At 39.9% G+C, this 19,058-nt stretch overlaps 1 protein-coding gene across 6 annotated transcripts in view; it reads right to left on the minus strand.

The window, feature by feature from the left end:
* The window catches only part of Ebf1 (EBF transcription factor 1), a 379,734-nt gene that overhangs the window by 59,959 nt on the left and 300,717 nt on the right, over positions 1-19,058 (minus strand). For all 6 annotated transcript variants that reach the window (XM_028777670.1, XM_028777669.1, XM_028777668.1 and 3 more), the window contains exon 10: positions 17,328-17,454. In XM_028777670.1, the coding sequence (XP_028633503.1) occupies positions 17,328-17,454 (127 nt within the window). The remainder of the gene's footprint in view (positions 1-17,327; positions 17,455-19,058) is intronic.

Consider the following 19,058-nt stretch of genomic DNA (forward strand, 5'->3'; position numbering starts at 1 on the left):
GATGCGGGATTCCTCAGCAGAGACAGGAATTCCTTCCAAACACAGGATCCCATTATATAAGATGAAGATCTCCTTGGGCCCTAAATGAACTACACAGCATAGGAGCTGTCATTAGCTGCTCCAAGGCAAAGAAGAGTTTATAAACCTGGATCCCATGTGTTAAGACCAGGCACAGTGGCTTTAAGGCAATATAGATTTCTGAGCTATTTATTTATTTATTTATTTATTTATTATTACTGCGGGTCCCATTCTCCCAGCTGCAGCAATTCTTGCTCTGCAGGACCCGTGTAACAAGGCGATGGTATCTGAGAACTAATGAGCGAAGGAATGCTGTTCTTTCTTTCGGTGCAATCTCAGGTACGATCCGATGCCGTAAAGGACTGGATCAATACTGCCAGCAGCAAGCCGCTCGATACCCCCTGAATTATTGCTTCATTTTTCTTCTTATTATAGATGAGTTGTGTTATTATTTTCCCCAAATCGATATTTTACAACCTTTTTTATCCGTTTCTCCATAAATTTTGTCATTACTTTAAACTGGGAATTCCGGTACACTAAATAAGATGCAATATCTGAGAGGAACAGAATGTCCTGACATGGTTTTTTTGTTTTTGTTTTTGTGTTACTCTTTTAGACACAAGGCCTCATTTAAAGGCACCATCATAATCAATAGCCAAAGGGGGAGAAATTTTCACAGAGAAAAGTTTAATGTAACCTTCGGCTTGCAAAATAGAAGTGCACATCCATCTCATAAAATAGCAGCCACCCAAACAACACAAAGCTGGAAAAAAAATACAAAGGGAGGAAGGGTGCTCAATGCTGTGCATCTGAAATTTCATCCTTAATGCTTTTGTTCCCCTCCAGTTCCAGGGCCAATGTAATTCCCTTAAATCATTTCTCACAAAAGAGATCCTTCTGTGCACCTTGGAGAGTTTTAATTGGCTCCTATAGCTGTCTGCTGCTAAGTGTTGAACCATCAGCAAATCAAATCAGAGAAACTCCTATCCCAGTCTGCCGTTGGCTTACTCTAAGCTTGATTATTAAGATGTGAACATCCGCAGTGTCTGTCTCCACTCCACGTAAGAGATGGGGAATATGTTCCCCACCATGAGTTCCGGGATGATGAGTGAATTCTATGTCTCCTATGAAATAATGTATGTGATCTGGCAGAGACTGCTTAGTGGTGACTAAATAATCATTACAGTGCAGTCAGTGGCAATTACATGGTAATTCACATTAACTTTATAATAAGCACTGTACTCTTCACTATATCCATTGGAAGATGAGGCAGAATTGTGGGCTTTCATTTCTTTTTAATGCCACCCAAAATAAGAATAAAGTAAGATCATTGTAAAGGCAGAAGGCTCCAGAACATAATACTGGTGCGTTAAGCTGTAGATCCATTAAAGAGATGCTTAAATCCATTAAGTATAATTAGACATGACATTCCAGAATTCACAAACAGTCATTCTAATAAATTCATTAACATTTTGGTGGGTTCTTTAAAAATGGGAGACTCTTGTAATATAGGCTGTTATATTATATTAAAGCTTTATAATTTTATAAGGGCTCTTCTCTTTTATGTAAAAGTCTATGGAACTTTATAAGAACAGATCTGCTTAAATCAATGAGTCTTAAACAACAATGTACTCCTTGTTACATGTATTTAATAATGTAATAAACTACTCTGAGTGGTATAGAATAAAATGACAAGGACTTCATTCTGATTGGCTGAGGAATCTTGGGATATAGGGTCTCATTTTCTTACAGCATCGCAGGGAGCACATTTACACTCAAGTCTCCATTTACATGTATATTATTTAATTTGGGCAATTATGAAGTCTTGAGGGCACTTTCATTACCACTTGAACCCTTAGAAGACTCCATACTATGAATGTATCATATGTAAGTATAGGAAGAGGCATTCTGAGGAGAAAGCAGTGGGAACAACTTTAATTGAACACTTATATTAGTGAATTAAATTAGGTCTGTTTTTAAATGAGCTACCCTTAATTAGCTGCTGTTGGGAAATTGGAAGGAATATATTTTACATTTTACTCATTACACTGAGCATCGGTGGACAAGTGGTCATTGTTTTCACTTTTTTACCAAGGACTGAATGCAATTTCCTTAAATAATACTTTCTTTTATTTGAATTCTAGTGGAAGCCTCTAATAAAGTTTAAAGCAGAAATCAAACATCTCTTGTACATTCTTAACTATTGGTTTGCTTTTTTTTCTTTGTTTGTTTGTATCAATGCATTTGGGATGTGCAACTGAAAAAGTAATGCCATCCTTATCGCTAACTGAAGCAAAGCCAGCCCAAGGGCCACAGCCTCATTCATAATCAGCCTCACACTGGCTGGCTGGACATTCAGAAATAACAGGAACAACCCACTGAGCTCACACACGTGGGAATCTCTTCCAAGAATGGTTTGTGTCTTAGGTCTGATTATCATCATACTCAAATATTTTTCTCATCAGCCCCATGACTCTGCCTCCAGGTCCATGAAGACCACTACACATAGCAAAGGCTATGACTTCTTATCTCCTTGGTGACAACTGGAAGACAGAGACTTAATAGTAAGATGGAGGGTCCATGGAGGTCTTGGCCCAGTAGGAATACCACTAGTCTTCGTGAACCTTTGATTAGAACACAGCCAGGAAGGAACGCTCAGGAAGACTCCCTCAAAACCTTCCCTGAATAGGATTTGAGAAAGTGACCCTTTGTCCCAACAGTATGCATGGGGCATACATCTATAATGTCATGGTGAAAGAAACACCCTTGGCCTGAGTGACTAGATTTCACCCACAATGAAAATGACACTTGGTTCTTCCATAGAACTTTGATTTACTAAAGGGTGAAGACAGGTTCCCCTTTTGTTAGTCATTCAAAAGAGAAGGATGGAAATAGATTAGAACAGGACAATCTATAACATCCTTTCCTCAAATATCACATATTGAAAGGCCCAAAAATCAAGTATTCACAGGACTCCAAACAAGTTTGCTCAAAGACTGGTATGCTTAAAATATTAAAGAATAGCTGGTCAATAGCCATGGTGGTAATGCTTGAATGAGTCTAATATGCATTCAGTAAACTGATGATGTGAGCTATTTGAATATTTAAGAATCCATTGACAAAACAGCAATCTAAGCTGTATATGATTTACTTTGCTTCTGTACGGAGATCAATCCTGTATGAGTTTGGGAGAGGTTTTCCCTACTCTGAGTTTCAGTTGCTGTCTAATGCAAAGTACCAGGATTGGTCCAGGTGGTCTCTGGGGAGTGTTCCATCTCTAGAACTCAGATTTACTGAAGTGTGTTCTTGCAGATTCTTTCTTTTTTAAAATGTATTGTTTTATTATTGTTTGACACTGTCATATGTTTATGTTATGATTTCTTTTGCCCTTTTTCACCCCATGATCCATCCTCCCACCTCCTCTCATTCTGACATCCTTTGCAGCACATTTTTCTCCTGTGTTCACGTCTCCCTTTTGTGTGTGGTCCATTCAGGCTAATTAGCTACTTGTCCAAATGTGATTGGGGAGATGATTCAACAGAACAAGAGCAACTTATCGGTGATTACATTACTAAAAATAAACAAATAACATGACTCTTCCTCTCCCAAAGGACAATAGTCTCTCGGGAAGGAGTAGGTTTCATGGACCCCTCCCTCATGAAATGTTGATGGACTAACCTTATACAAATCTTGTGAAGCTAACCACAACCCACAGTAAGTTCATGGGTATAACAGCTTTGTTACGCCCTTGTTTTGAAGATGAGGAAACAGGTGTCTCAGATTGATTAGAAAAGTTTCAAGAGATTGGGCCAGTATTTTAATAACCAAATAAGTCTACTCTTCTGGGCATGCATAATACTGGGATAAGTTCACAGCTGGCAAGCAAGAGACAGGAGGTAGGATAGGAAAACCATCCAGCTGAGCAACTTTACCTAAGTCTGTAATATCTGTAAGCCCAGATCACATCCTCTGTCAAGTACTCAGTCACTTGGCTAACTGGGTCATCCTGCAGGCTTACATGTCGTACATCTGTGACTACATTTTTGCTTTCCCTTCATGTCTTCATCCATTGGCTGATTTGCTTAATGCTCACTGTACCCTATTCTGGGCTAAGCATTGGGATCATAGCTGTGAATAAGAGAGATGAGAACCTCTTTCTTAGAGTTTATATCCCATTGAGAGACAGGAACTGCCCCTATACAGACCGTCAAGATCATATTAGTTGGCATAGATGCTAAAACTAAGATCAAAACATAAGCTGTAGCCAAAGTGCCCAGCTTGGGGAAATTGCCTGAGAATCTAGAAGCTTCTTTCTAATTAGTGTATTATATCCAAAGTAAAGGGTAGCACAAAACCAGTGTAAGTCAGTTGTGTGGGTGTAAATCTGAGCCAGTAAACAGCAATCAACTTGGGAGGATATAGATGCGATACCAAATCCATTATCGGGTGACCTAAAGACCCCACTTCATTTCTTCCTAAGACTTGCTTCTTTAGATTTGAAAACAAAGCTAGAAATACTTCCTCCTTTCTACTTTAAGTGTAGAAAAAAAGAAATGGGGAGTGAGGAATGCTTAATTATGGCTCTGTGTTTATATCTCTTTACCCATACAAGATGAAGAAAGCTGAGACACACAGGGATTCAGTGGCTTGGCCTGTTCTGTGGCCCTTGACCAGTCCTGACAAGTCCAAGGACATTTGTTTTTCTTTCTTGTTAGTAATTTTACTCTGTGAAAATTCTAAGTGTTTCAATGATCTTAGACCTTCTGAGCAAATTGAGGCAAGACACAGTGCATTTTTACCATCTTCAAGAAGTCCTGAGGTACAAGACCTACAAACATCCCTAAGACAGCTGAAAGCCACCCCCACAGAAGACCTCCCAGACCTTATAAAAGTCAACCTGGCCTTGAAAGTAAAAGTCAGTCAGAATTTAAGGGAGTGTGTGTGTGTGTGTGTGTGTGTGTGTGTGTAAAACAACAGTGGAGGTCATTCTCTGTGCTGATATTAAAATCTGAAAGTCTTTCTGACATTAAACAAAGATCTAAATTAGCTCCATATTGACTGGGAGTCAGTGCTTCCTGATACTAACCACTGGAGCTAATCCCAGGGGGCTCAGTCCAGCAGGCTGGCCCTTCCACCATGATGTGAAGTTTTAACCACAGTTGATGTGAACAGGAAGAAGATGCATGGTTACATCTATGAGGTCAAAGAGCAGGAGGCAGAAAGGGAAGTGTACTCTTCTGTTGTTGTTTCTGCTCATGATTTAGGAATTCCCAGCCCCTGTGCTGCCTCTCACCATTGAGAGATAGTATAGAAAAATCTCAAGCTTTACATAGTATATGGCAACCACCCACACTTTCAGTGCCTTGAATAATGGGGCCCACAGAAGAGGGAATTACAGACCTTATTCAGGTTGAAAACACTGGAAATAAGATGTGGTTTAGACCAGTGAGTTCATAACCAAAATTGCGTATGGTGGATGATTCAACAAAGGGAAACAATACCAATGCGCTGAAGTTAATAAAAAGACATGAATGCTCCTCCAAAAAAATACCTTCATCATATACTTGAAGCATGTTACTCAAATATGTTTATCTTTAAGCAAGAGCATGAAATGGCTCATGGGTAAGAAAGTCAGTCATGACAAGAACCTGGACTAGGAAATTACTATACCTTTAATAGCTATTTCTATGAGACTGGCCTCTTGATAACAAGCTCCTTACAAACTTTCTTTTTCTAGTTTTACTTTGTTGGCTGGATGATCGATCTGTCTTATGGTGCTGGTAACTGAACCTGGGTACTTCTGAGTGCTAGGCATGCTCTCTACTTCTGAGTTACAGCCATAGCCAAATAAAGCCTTTGGAAGGCTGTTTAAAAACACTGGTGAGAGAGCTTATGTTTAGAAATTCAGAAAAATAGCAAATGGCTGCATGTCCAGTGATAAAGCTTCCAGTGATAATACAGTGCACAGGCTCAGAGAGAACCATATCCCCATTGACAATGACAGAAGACAGTGTAAAGACTGAAATAATCCTGTGGATTTACACACCCTCCTCACAGACCCCCTCCCTTTCTTTTTAAGATACAAAAGTACAAGGAGAATCATCAGGGAAGATAAAGAGGACTAGTATGGAGGGAATAAATGGAGACAGTGTAGAAACATATTAAATGCATGTAGAAAGATGGCATATCCTTTTTTATTTTTTCTTTTTAGATAGGGTTGTTCTGTTTAGCTGAGGCTAACCTTGTGCTTCAATCTTATTGCTTTAGTCTTCTGAGTCCAGAGATTACGGGCATGGCTAATGTAGCTTGTTCTAAAACCTATTATTTTGAACAACAAATGTCTTTGGCTTTTATATTAAAAATAACAATGGCAAAGACCACATAGATAATATGAACAAGAGTAGAAACCCTAAAATCAGAAAAGGTTATATGCATAAACACTGTACGGTGTTTGATTTGTAAGATGTACCATAACTAAATATGTGAAGTAGTGTAAGTAGACACTTCATCATAGTTATTGGAATTGGTAAACCTCACACATGTACATTTTCACTAGGAAAGTAAAAAACACTTTATATTCCATATCATGCTGTCATCAAGAAAATATTATGTAAAAGTTCTATTACAAACAACAAGTATCCTCTCCAGTGATAGGGGAATGACTAAGTAATGGCTCAGCCATACAATGGACTACAAGATACCCACTAAAATATATTCAAGGAAAACTTGAACTTACAGGAGACTTCTTTGTTTTGAGATTCAAACTACAAAACAGGATATAAAATTACAAAAAAATTCTTATTTTCTTTGATAAAACACTTATGAGTATACATAAAAAATAATAGCACTCAAAACAAATATACTAACAGTGATGATCTCAAAGGGGTGGGATGAAGGCTGATGATATTTTTTTTCCTGTAATTCCAAATCATCTATTTGAGTTTGCAACATGTTCACAATGATATAAGTTACTTAAAATATTGAAGGTTCATATTTTCTAGAAACAGCAATGTTCTTTCCTCTTTAGCAGCCAGATTTCAGGGAATTGGGAGACTGCACATACTGCCAAGGTTAAGTCGGTTCCTCAGGGATTTCCTCAGTGCCCAGCTGGGTGTCCCTCAATGAGGTCTGAATCCTTCCTCCATCTACTAGCCTGAAACAAACCCCAGGGAATTACTTCACCTCTATCAGTTTCCTTGTCTTATAAGGTGGTTAAAAATGGAGCCTGACTAAAGCGGACTTCAGAAGTGGAACTGGCAGGTGTGTTGTACATTTAGTGTCATATACAGAAAGAAGATTTAACTAATAAGAAAAAGTTAAGTGGGAATTGTGGAATATGGAAGTACAACGGGATGAAAGCAAACAACCCTGCGAGTATGAAAAACAAGTAGAGGAAAGAAGAGCTCTCCATTCTGCCTGGGGATGCTGCAGTTTTCTTGAGAAATGGTAGGAGAAACCTCCCTCAACCTGTCTAGGGCTCTAGCTCTGGACAGATGTTGCCAGTAGGCTTGAGGGGTTCAGATGGCTCCCACTTATTCCTCAAAAAGCACAGTCCTACTTGACACAGACAAGGCCAATGGCCAGAATTCCCTGACCCTGGGGTTCATCCAGGTTTAACACAGAAAGCTTCATGTTTTAATTGCATGTTTTGGGGAGCTGGTCCCGACCTCCAAGGACAGTGGGTCCTTGAGGCACATTATCCTCATTGATGAATCCTAGCCAATATGTCAATCTCAGCATCTTGATATCCCCTACCCACACCCCCACCAAAGTATAGGACTATTGATCTTGTGCTGTAGATTTTTCAAAAACAAAAAGAGACTAGAACACAAATTCAAGCTGTCTGACTTTAATAGGGGATCAGGATGTTTCTAATAGAGATTCGGATGTATATTAGAAAGTTCCAGTGAAGCGTGAAATGATTATCAAAGATTAGAAATTGTTTTAAATTCATAATGCCTTGGTCTTTCTGATGCATCGCTAAATGTCAAAACAAAACAAATATCACTTGCTATTACATAAGATATTTTTGGAATGAGGTAGACATTCTCAGGAAAAAAGACAACATGATCTATGTCATTAGAATAATATTACTGGCTCACTTTTACAGAGTGGTTATGCTTAACAGGCTAGTAGGAATGTGGTCAATTTTAATATTAGTTTACGTACTTTTAATTGGTGCTTCCTAAATTATCTAACATAAGCATGTAGTGTTTTGCAATAAAGAAAGAAAAACAAGGTTTAATGCTCTAGTGGGTACCCCTCTCGTCGTTAACTTGAACAATGAACAGGGGTTCAGCACGGCAAACATAGAAAAGCAGAACAGAAAATAGTCCTCTATGAGTAGTGGGGATAAATCTTATTACCCTTTCCCCCACCCATCCCAAGATCTTAGGAGAACTTTCCAGATACGTACTTTAAAAGCTGAAGGGTTAATTTATTATCCTGAGCTTGAAAAAAATTAAAATTTAAATTAAAAAAAGCGCAACCTTGAATACTTCCAACCAAATGCTTTATTGGCTTTGAAAACAAAATCATGTTATATCACATAAAAAGATTAGCTACCAAGACCTTCTCATATTGCATTATAGCACTGAGAATCCATAGGAAGCTCAGTTCCTGGGTTCACTGTTAATAGCTCTCTAATCCTTTACCAGCAATTTATAGTTTAGAAATGGCAACACGTCTTAAAGATTAAAGCCATGTGACAAATAGTTCATGTCCTTTAATAACCAAATCGCATGCCTCAGATCCTGGCACAAGCCTGTCTGCCTTTTCTTTCTATACGGTTTTGTGGGTCGGAAATACTTCATGTCCCTATTACATGAATGATGAATGGGACCGTTGGTTATGGTCTGTTATTTGCTTGGCTATAGTCAATATGTTTTCTTTGGACAGGGATTTCTGTGATTTATCTCTCTACTGGCCTTATCACTTATTAACTCTGAGGAGACAGGAAAAAGCCAAGGTTGTATATGAGGCCTTGTGGCCATTTAGACCTCTAATGTCAGGGAAAATACTCCTTTAATGATCCTGTTACACTAGCTACTCATGTCCTGATTACACTCCACTCCAAATAGGAAATAAGGGTCATATTTCTTGGAAAGTATATACATAAAATATGCAAAATAATGTGCTTCCTTTGGACTGGCTTTATTCTTTGAAGAAACAGCCTTCATTTCATAGATGTCACTGAAGTACAATGGTTACTTTTACAGATGGTAGTTGCTGTGTCCATTATGGTACCCACAGGGTTTAACTGTACAGATGCCAGCAGATTCTGAATTGCCAATACATATAAGATCAGAGAGGGGAAAATCACAATTTATGAAAAATAAATCTTCCCTTTGGTGGAGAAGAAAGTTGGAGTTTATTCTTCGCACCAAAACAAAAGGAATAAACATTCTTTCTACACCGAATTCCTTCTTTTTATATAAATATCTCTCTTAGAGTCATTTTTAAAGCACGGGGCAAGCAACCACCTCCCCAAATTTTTCTTTCATACTGAGTTATTTCTAACCAGGAGGGCACTGATGGAGAAGCACACGGAGGGTGTCCATTACACTCTCTTGCAGCTAAATCCAAAGCGTAAACCATCTGAAGTAGAGAAGGTGAGGGAGGGGGAAGAAGAGGAGAAAATGGTGGACAGCAAGCAAGCAAGCAAGCAAGCAAGCACATTCTTGCCTCCTGTTCTCCATTCTTTGGGAATGACTGCTAAACCTGTGTTTCCCCACAATAAACAAGTCTGCAGGATGTCTCCCTGTGCAAAAGCATCTTTGGAGTCATCCTTTTCACTAACTCTTACAAGACCCTTGGGAAACACAGCAAAGTCAGAGCCTCACCATCATCAAGCTTGGAACAAAAGAAGAAAATCTGCTCAGTTTAGGTCCTCTGGTCTCCCTCACTTCACACCCACACTATCTTTCCTCTCTTCTGCTCTCAAATCCTCTCAGTGCATCCCATCTCCTCTGGCAATCACCTAAACCCAAGCTGCCAGATACTTTTCCTTGGTGACTTCAAAAACCCTTGCAGAAGACTCCCAACTCCCATCCTGGTCTGCAGTCCCTTCTTCTAGGGGGTCTCAAAAATTATAAACGTCATAGTCAACTGCCATTCCAGGAACTCTGGAAACTGCCCTTGGTTCTGAAGAGAAGTATCAACTATTCCTTGTGGCTTGCATTCAGTGTCTTCTTAAACACTCCATCTCTGGATCATTCTCTCTGCCCAGAAGCCTACCATCCTGCACCAATACCATTGTTGATGCTTAGCCATGCTTAAAATCTCAGCTCATATATCTTTTCTAGGAGGGATCTATCCCTGGTTCCTTCTCTTACGTTCTTATCCAAAACAGTTCTATTTTTCAGGTATTTCCCAGGTTTAACATAGCAGACTTAGGAACATCCATATTAGCTCTACGACCATAAGATCAATGAAAACAGGGACCCTCTCTGCTTTGGCTCAGCTCTGTTTTAGGGCATTGCCTAGAACTGGTTTAGAAAACCTAGAATAGAACAGGGGATCTACAAATATTCTTGTAATAAATAAATAAAAGATGCCGGGAAATCATAACTGAACCCAGATATTGAGACCAACCTCCATAGTCTAGGAAGAAACAGTGTCTGCAATGCCAGGGAAAGCTGAAAGGCATATACTGATAGTCAAAGAAAGCTCAAATGACCAGTGCTTTGGATTTTTCTTTTAAATAGAAACAACATTCATACTGTCTGCTCTTTACGTTCTGAATTTATTTTTAGACAACACTCCTACCAGAGCAGGCACCATAAGAACTACATTACCTGCCTGACCTATTTACTCTTTAAACACAAATACCATTAAAATGTCTTCATTTTATAGGTGGGGAAATGAAAACTATTTATTCCGCAGATCTAAACCCATTTTTCCCTTATCAAGACACCCAACTATTGTATTCTATGCATGAAAATGTCAAGTGCAGAGGGATAGATTCTTAATTAACAGATTCTATTTACAGCCCATGTCGTCCAGATTACAACAATCAATGAGGACTCATTGATCCTGGGCAATATGTTAATCAATTATCAGAGAACATCTATCAAAACCTCATGAGATACTAAGTCAAGTTGCTTCAGCACAGTTTACAAAGTCACCAAGACTGAAAAAGGCTAATCTCTTCCTTTATCAAGTTAGTGGGTCTATTTCCATGTCCCTTTCATCCACAAACAATAGAAGAAAAGAGTCGTGAACATAAGGAAGCTATGATGAGGGAGTGGTCCATTGCATGGCACAAGACAGAAGGAATGTTGGAAACGTTAATCCTGTCAATTCAGATCAGCTGTGAGGAATATCAAAATTCCCTACTCCAACTAGTATACTTTACAATGAAAAAAAAGGTGAGCCTAATATACATAAGAATCTATCCTAAGAGGCAGGCAGATTTCTGAGTTCGAGGCCAGCCTGGTCTACAGAGTGAGTTCCAGGACAGCCAGGGCTACACAAAGAAACCCTGTCTCGAAAAACAAAAACAAAAAACAAACAAACAAACAAAAAGAGAATCTATCCTAGATTTCTTGGTAAGGTAAGTGCAGAACCTGAGCTATACTACTGGCCTCTGTCTCTGATAAGAGGGTGGCTTTTCAGGAGATTGGGGCAGCAATGAATCCACATTTAAAAGCTAAAAGAACAGGAGATTTATTAGGTTTTACCTCTGCCTCCCACTTAAAAAGAATTATTTTGTAGGGTAAACTCTGTAGGGGAAGAAGGAAAGCCCAGAGTTTTGTGGACTGAAAGGTCTTGAACCTGGAGTTAAAGCTGACTCTAGCCAATTCTGAGAGAGGTTGGTGATGGGCTATGCCTATGTTACTGTATCCTGAAGAAGAAAGGAGGAATTTTCAGGTAAAAAAAGAGGAGCAAGTATTTTTCTTGGGGGAAAAAAAAATCAGTACCAAAGAAGTTTCCAAGTCAAGACAGATAATCAAAATATGTCTTATCCAAGCCATGGTTTGGCGTCTAAAAGTCCATGCTCTAGATGCTGGGTGCCCAATGTGGCAGCATTAATAGGTAGAGCCTAAAGAAATTTGATTAATTTAATTAGGCTACTGGATGTGCTGACCTTGGGAGGAATGAGTTTACTCCTTGTCAACTCCTGCTTAGTTCTCATAGGTGGTTATGATAAGCTCAAACCTGAATCCCCCAGCCTTCAGGCTCTTCACATGACCACTCTGACCTATGCCGACTCCATAATGCCATCCACCATGATGTGAGGCAGCCCATGAGGTCCTTTCCAGAGGCCAAAAAGATGGGACCATTTGGTCTTAGACTTTCAACCTCCAAAACTGTGAGTTAAATAGTCCTACTTTCTTCATAAGCATTCAGTCTAGGTTATTTTGTTGTGACCACAGAAAGTAAAATAATTATTTAAAAATCCATTTCTTGTTTTCATAATTATCTATACATTGCCTTTTTCATATGCTGTTGCTTCAACATTCTGGTGCCTATGATTCTGTTACTGAAAACCCTTTAAAGGCAAACCTTAGATTGCTGGGGAGATGAGGATGATGGTAAACAAGGTGTGAAATGTTTGCTCTAGAAAGGGAACTCAAAACTGAATGGGTGGGGCTTCAGCAACTGCTCAGAGTTCAGAGATTTTGTGCTCTTGCAGAAGACCCAGGTTTAGCTCCTAACACCCATATGGCCGCTTGCAACTATCTGTAAGTCCAGTTCCAGAAGATCTGATGTCCTTAGCTGTACTCCACTGGCACTGGGAATACACATGATGCACATATAAACATGGTGACAAAACTCTCATACTCAGAAAATAACGATTTTTTTTAAAAGAATGTATGACTAAAGACAATAGCCACAGTTTAATGCCAACACTAGAACCTGGCTTCTTTGTAGATGTTACACGTTTCTCTGATTCCAAAAACAACACCAGCAAGTTATGCTTTCCTTCTTGTAAAAAGTGAGGTGACTGTGGCTCAGAGTCATAGGGATAGCTTCTCCAGGAAATGGCAAAGCTGCGAGCTCAATTTATATCCATTACCTTAAATGGAAGTACCCAATCCCTATGCAGCTCTGTATTACTGGCAATTAAAAGGAAATAGAGAAAGGGAGGAGGGAGGGAGGGAGAGAGAGAGAAGGGTTAAAACAAATATGATCAGAAGAGAAAAATAAAAAGGAAATTAAGAGTCATTGAGAGCTGTAGAACTTATTTTCCCGAAAGGCCCATACTTCGGGCAAAACAACATGCTTTGCATCACCAGGGAGAAGTACAAACAGGAAGTAGTTTAGGAAGCAGTTTCAGTCCCCAGTTAGTATGCTATTTGGATTGGCTCTTACAGGGGCCACAGTCAGGTGAACACGCTGAGAATGGGATAGCAGTTGGTAGAAATGATCTGATAGGTTGCTCAACCAGCCAATCAGTTGAGCTGTCAGTTGATCACCCATCAGGGCTCTCCCCAACTTGTGGGAAAGGGATATGACTTTAAGTACAGCTCTGATAATAAAGTTGGGTGTATATCATCCCGTGGTCCTTTTTTATTTTAATTTTTATTTTCTTATTTGTTGATTTTTCCCTGGGTAGGGAACTGTTTCTCGTGAAGAAATTACCTGAACGAAAGCAAAGCGCTAACTTCAGATGTGCCCCCCTTGTTATTAGAAAACCCACTTCTAAGAATTTTAAAGAAACAGCTGAACAGCTCCTAAGGAACTTTTCTTAGCATCCAAGTTCATGGGGGCCTTAGCAGGAACGGTCATGCTCAGAAAGGAAGCAGCTCATTTAGAGACTGAATAGCAGTAAAAACAAAACATACAAAGGGGTGCATGAATACATTGTGGAGACCCTATAGTCAGTGAAATCTGGTGAGTCCTGTGATCCTGTACTTGGTCTACCTGGACTGACTGACCAGATACAAGATCACAGGACTCTGAAAACCATCCTGTGATGAGATGGGGTTTTAATTTCTTTCATTTGGAAACATGTGAAATGTAAGGTCAGCCCTGCCCTCACATTTGCAAAAGAATAAGGAAACAGAATAAAGTTTGATCTGCCCAGTGCTGCTGGGGCTTCTATGTGCTGTTCAAGTCAGGACTCGCTCTTTTCCATGACTCTGATTGGGCAAAGGCAAGAACATTACATATCTAGTGAATAGGATCACTTGAGACTGAGGACCAGCAATGAGGAGTTGCATCCGGCATTCTTAAGAGATTGGGGTCAGCCTTCAATCTGTGTTTAGTTGGACTACTTCCTCCAAAAAGTGGGTTTTTTTATTTTATTATTTTTTCAGAGGTAGGTTTTTATTTGCATTGACTAGACCAGGGTGTTCCTTTATGGTTTTATTTTTCTGGTTTTGCTTAAAGTAGATTTTTAGAGCCTTTCACATTCCTATGTCCAAACTCTCTCCTAAACACTCTAAAAACAGAGGGAGTGCCTTAATTAGGATGTTATTCTTCAGTTCTGTGATGTTTTCTAGTTTCTTTTTAAGGGAAAATTTCCAGTGACATTCCATTAAGAAACGAGATTCATATGCCAATCCAGAAAGGCAAGCCTCACATCTTGAAGTAGTATGGATGTTAAAGATGAAGTGTGAACTTCTGGCAGTGGGCAGGAGAGGGGCCTGCATGAACTCAATGACCTAAGGCGTTATTTGGATACAAAGAACATACAGGCGCAGAGACCCCCTTCTCTATGCCTCCACTTGTAAAGAGTGACAAGCAGAAAGATAAACTGAGTAAGCTCCAGGAGCTAGGAAGCTAGCCATGACTAAGGACCCATCACAAGGACAGCCACATGCCAGTGATCATAAGACTCAGAAGTTTCCTAGTTAAAACCACGTGACTCCACTGTAACTATGAATAGCCAAGGAATCTTTGTCCTCATTTCTTTCCTTATTTTTCTAACACAAGAAGAGGCTAGATTTCTTCCTTGGATACATTATGACTGGCATCTTCTTGTCAGTGGCCTACAGTTGAAGGCATGAATTCTTTCGTCTCTTCTTTAGATTTTCACAAATCAACACATATTCCTCCAGAATTCCTTCACTTAGCTTGCAGATCTGCTGCTTTTATCTTTCATCTTAATTCTAGTCTAATACAGCTTTCCCAAGATGTGATTTCTTAAATTGGTAGCAATTTTTAAATGGTTTAAAAAAAACTCAAATAATGTTGGGTCAGTCAATCCCTAGGGTTGGTTTTGTTTTGTTTGTTTGTTTGTTTGTTTTTGTTTTGTTTTTTTGTTTTTGTTTTTTTTGCAGGGGAGGGGGTGCTTTGTTTTGTTTGAGAATTTATATAATGGTACTGATTTAAAAAAAATTTTATGACCAGGTGGCTCTAGGGTATATTTTACTGAACACTGATTAACAATAATTTCTTCTAAATGAGACTTGACCACAAAAGGGAGTCATCAATGAGCAAGGACATTGTCACCAAAGCGGAAGCCATGGCTGACTGCTTCTGGTGCCTCCCACCCCATGAACATTTTCTTTTCCGTCTTCTCTTCTTCTTTTCTCTTTCTTGTTCTTAATAGCAGAGTAAATAAGCAACCAGCGAGGCCTAAATGTTTTTGGCCCAAAACAGAGTCCAAACTCCTCAGAGAAAACATTTGGCCTCTGTGGTTTTGTAATATGTTCCAGAACAGCGAGTCCAGCAAGGGACACTGTGCAAAGCTCCCATCTCCTTGGAATGACGGTGGGGAATGTTACAGTATCAGAAATTTCAATTGGTCCTTTTCCTGTGAGCCCATAATGAGGCTTGTTTAAAAAAAATAGAAAGAAAAGAAAAAAGAAAAGAATCTTACAGTGCTATCTGGAAGTTCTCATGGGAAAAATGAATGACTAGAAACCCTAGATTTAAAAGAAACAGCTAATCCGCTATTTTGATTGTTCTTCAAAACTTATGCTGAACCAATGAGCCTAATTAAAAACACTTGGCCCACTTCTATAAAGCATCATAGCTTTCTCTATGCTTCGTTTGTATACACCACAAAACTCCAGATAGACTTTTTTTTTTAAGCGCTCGCTAACAAAGTGCTGACTTTGTTGGGATGGCTGAGCTAATTTCGTGAACTCAGTGTGAAACCTGAGCTAAACAAAATTGTGGTAATTTTCCTTAATTTGTAAAAGTGATTGGAGTGCAAACAAAATTTTCCTCTTGGGTCAATCCTATAATTTTCAATTAACTAAAACTAATCGGCAGGCAGGCAGCAACCTTGTATTTTGTTTAAAGGGCTGGGAGGCATTTCCGAGGGTCAAAATATATTAACTTGGTTTTTATGTTTGTTTGTTTGTTTGTCTGTCTGTCTGTCTCTGTTGGTGGTGGGTTGTAGTCGTGAGAGACAGAGACAAGGTGACTATAAAGCATGCTTGGTTTGCTTCATAGTATAAAATTGTAGGGAAAAGTCTTTGAGGTAGAATGTTAAAGCAAAAAAAAAAAAAATGAAACCTGCCCATTGGATTATGTGTTTTAATTAGAATGTGCTAAGACAACCACTTCTTCTGTACTCCAGACCCCTTTGTGTGAAACCAACTTCCCGTCTACATGGAGAGGCCTGGTGGACCCTCAATAATAAATGGAAAATCTGTGACTGGCTCATGGATGTAGCTAGCCAGTGGATGTGAAGCCAAGGGCCCTCAAATTTACCACACCTCCTGTAGTCCATGATATCATCCTACTCTTCACCTTTGAGCATATAAGAAACAAAGAGTCTGTCCACCCCTTCCATAGCAGATGCTGAATTCGACAAGATCCCTGGATGTTTGCTTTGCCTATTATATATATTTCCACATCCTGCCAGCCCAGGTCCTGCCTGATTGGCTATGCCTGGTAGAAGGGATTACAGATGCACCCTGTAACCCTAGCTGCTTACCACAAGGCCATGTGCCAATGCTGTTGGGGAAGGGGGGCAGACAAAATGCAGCTTACTGGGGCAGAAAGCATCGACCCTGAATAAACTATGAAAACTACCAAATGTGTTTAATTCAAATGCTGTGGCAGGCTAGAAGAAAGCAGTACTGTTCGTCAAAGTTCAACCCTGCTCCATAAAGCAAACACCAACAAGCTGGCCAATCTACTAGAGAGAGACCTTGGTCCTGTCTCACATTGCCCTGCTCTCTATTCCTCTAAGTAGGCAACCAATTATTTCAACACACAAAACTATTACATCCCCACAAGCTTTTAGTAACAATAAGCAAAGCAATTTCTTCGGTCCCCGTGTTTCTTGAAATGGAGAAAATCAGTCTTAACAGAAGCAAGATTAAACACACACACACAAGATCAAGTTAAACATCTCATGAAGTCAGCAGAGCTCTGTGGTCACTATCTGCAGGCAGGCTTACCCGTGTAGATGAATCGGCCTGGTGTCCCTTTGCAGAACTGCTTGGATTTGTAGGACAAGGTGACTTCCACCACACCGGGGATGTGCCGAGGAGGTGTCTGAACACGGATGGCATGAGGAGTTATCAACTGCAGGAGACATAGGAGGAGGGGTCATTGGAATACGTAAAGGACTCACATCACAGCTGCCCTACCGCTCTCTATAAACAGAGCTCTAAAACACGTCATTAACCTGTCAGTGGACACAATCTGGATGGAACCGGTGGAAAAGATGCGGACAACATTTATAAGTGCTCTGCTTACAGCCGCAATAGCATTATCTCGGTTTTCCTTCACAGCAGGCCCTCTATTTCCCCAGTTTGGAAAGGGAACCTGGCCTAATGAAATGGTTTATCTCCTACAGGATATCCTTTGGAAAACCTGTCTGCAACAGATGCCCAAATCAGAGGAGAGCTTTGCATGCCTTTCCAGAGGGCATGGGCCTGGTGTTTGAACTGAGCTCTTAAACACATGGAGAGCAACAGAGGTAGGAAACAGTAGGCCCGGGCATTCTAATTAGCTGCAGAACACATGTATGAAACGTCCAGAAGACCATTTGGCACATTAACTACCAGAGGCGCAATCAAACTGTTTTAAAGGGGAGAGCAAAGGATCTGCCTCCCTGGAATAGCTTAGGGCTCTGGATGAACTACACGTTCTCCATAAAGGAGAAATGAAGGTTGGGGAGAGGGCTGCTGGATGGTTAGCCTTCCACTACACAGCAGCACATGCACAGTGAGGGAGTTCATTTCCAAACTCGATTGGCAATCAAATTATACTATAAAGCAGAATTTATTTTTTATTACTCTTACCTCGCTTTATATAAAGAAAATGTTACTAATGGTCATAAAATGGGCATTATCTAGTTCTTTGAAAAAAAGACCATCCCTGGCATTTGACTGCATGACCTGTGACAGAGCTGCATTCTAAAGTATCTCTCTCTCTCTCTCTCTGTGAGGTCAGCAGTGGCTCATACAGCTAAACACTGTGGCATGGGCTGAACACACAGTAGACAGGATACCCTCTATGGGAACTCCCTAATGAGTCAATGCTCACCTATGTTTATACGGTTGGATGAGAACAATGTAGAAGGAGGTTTTATGTAAATGTGAAAAACACCCAGTTGAAGTAGTTTGCCCGAGAATCGTGGGTGAGGTGATAAGAAACCAAATCCAGCCTCTGGTTGCCACCAAGGGAAACTGTCTTAGCACCTTGTGATGGGCAGAAGAATGAGAAAAAATTGTTCATGCCAAAATCCACAACTAATGTTGCTAACTAAATGTTCCTGGAAACACAAGAGAAAACGCTGGACTAAAGTCATCTTAGGGCTGAAAAATCCTTTATCTTCTTCTCTCAAATACACAGGAAGTCTGAGCTTACTGGCTAGAAACTGAGAGCTACAAAGAAATATTGCACTAAGACCATGCCATAAGGGAACTCTGGAGACCAAGTATATAGCTATGGCTGGTGTTTTCTGGAAAGCTAAGGGTTTACTCACAAAAGGTACCAATGATATTGCCATAAAATTTTGCATTAGGCTGGGGAACTCTTGGACTCTAGAGGACAACCTGATAAATGGATAGAGTATCAAGCTACCTTCTAAATATGTGCTTCTATACCCGTTGGGGAGCACCGCTCTCAGCCCGTGTTAGCAATGTATCTTTGTGAAGGAGACAGTGGTTCATATGGAAACT

The sequence above is a fragment of the Grammomys surdaster genome, unplaced genomic scaffold (assembly GCF_004785775.1).
Source record: "Grammomys surdaster isolate TR1022 unplaced genomic scaffold, NIH_TR_1.0 313, whole genome shotgun sequence".
Lineage (NCBI taxonomy): Eukaryota > Metazoa > Chordata > Mammalia > Rodentia > Muridae > Grammomys > Grammomys surdaster.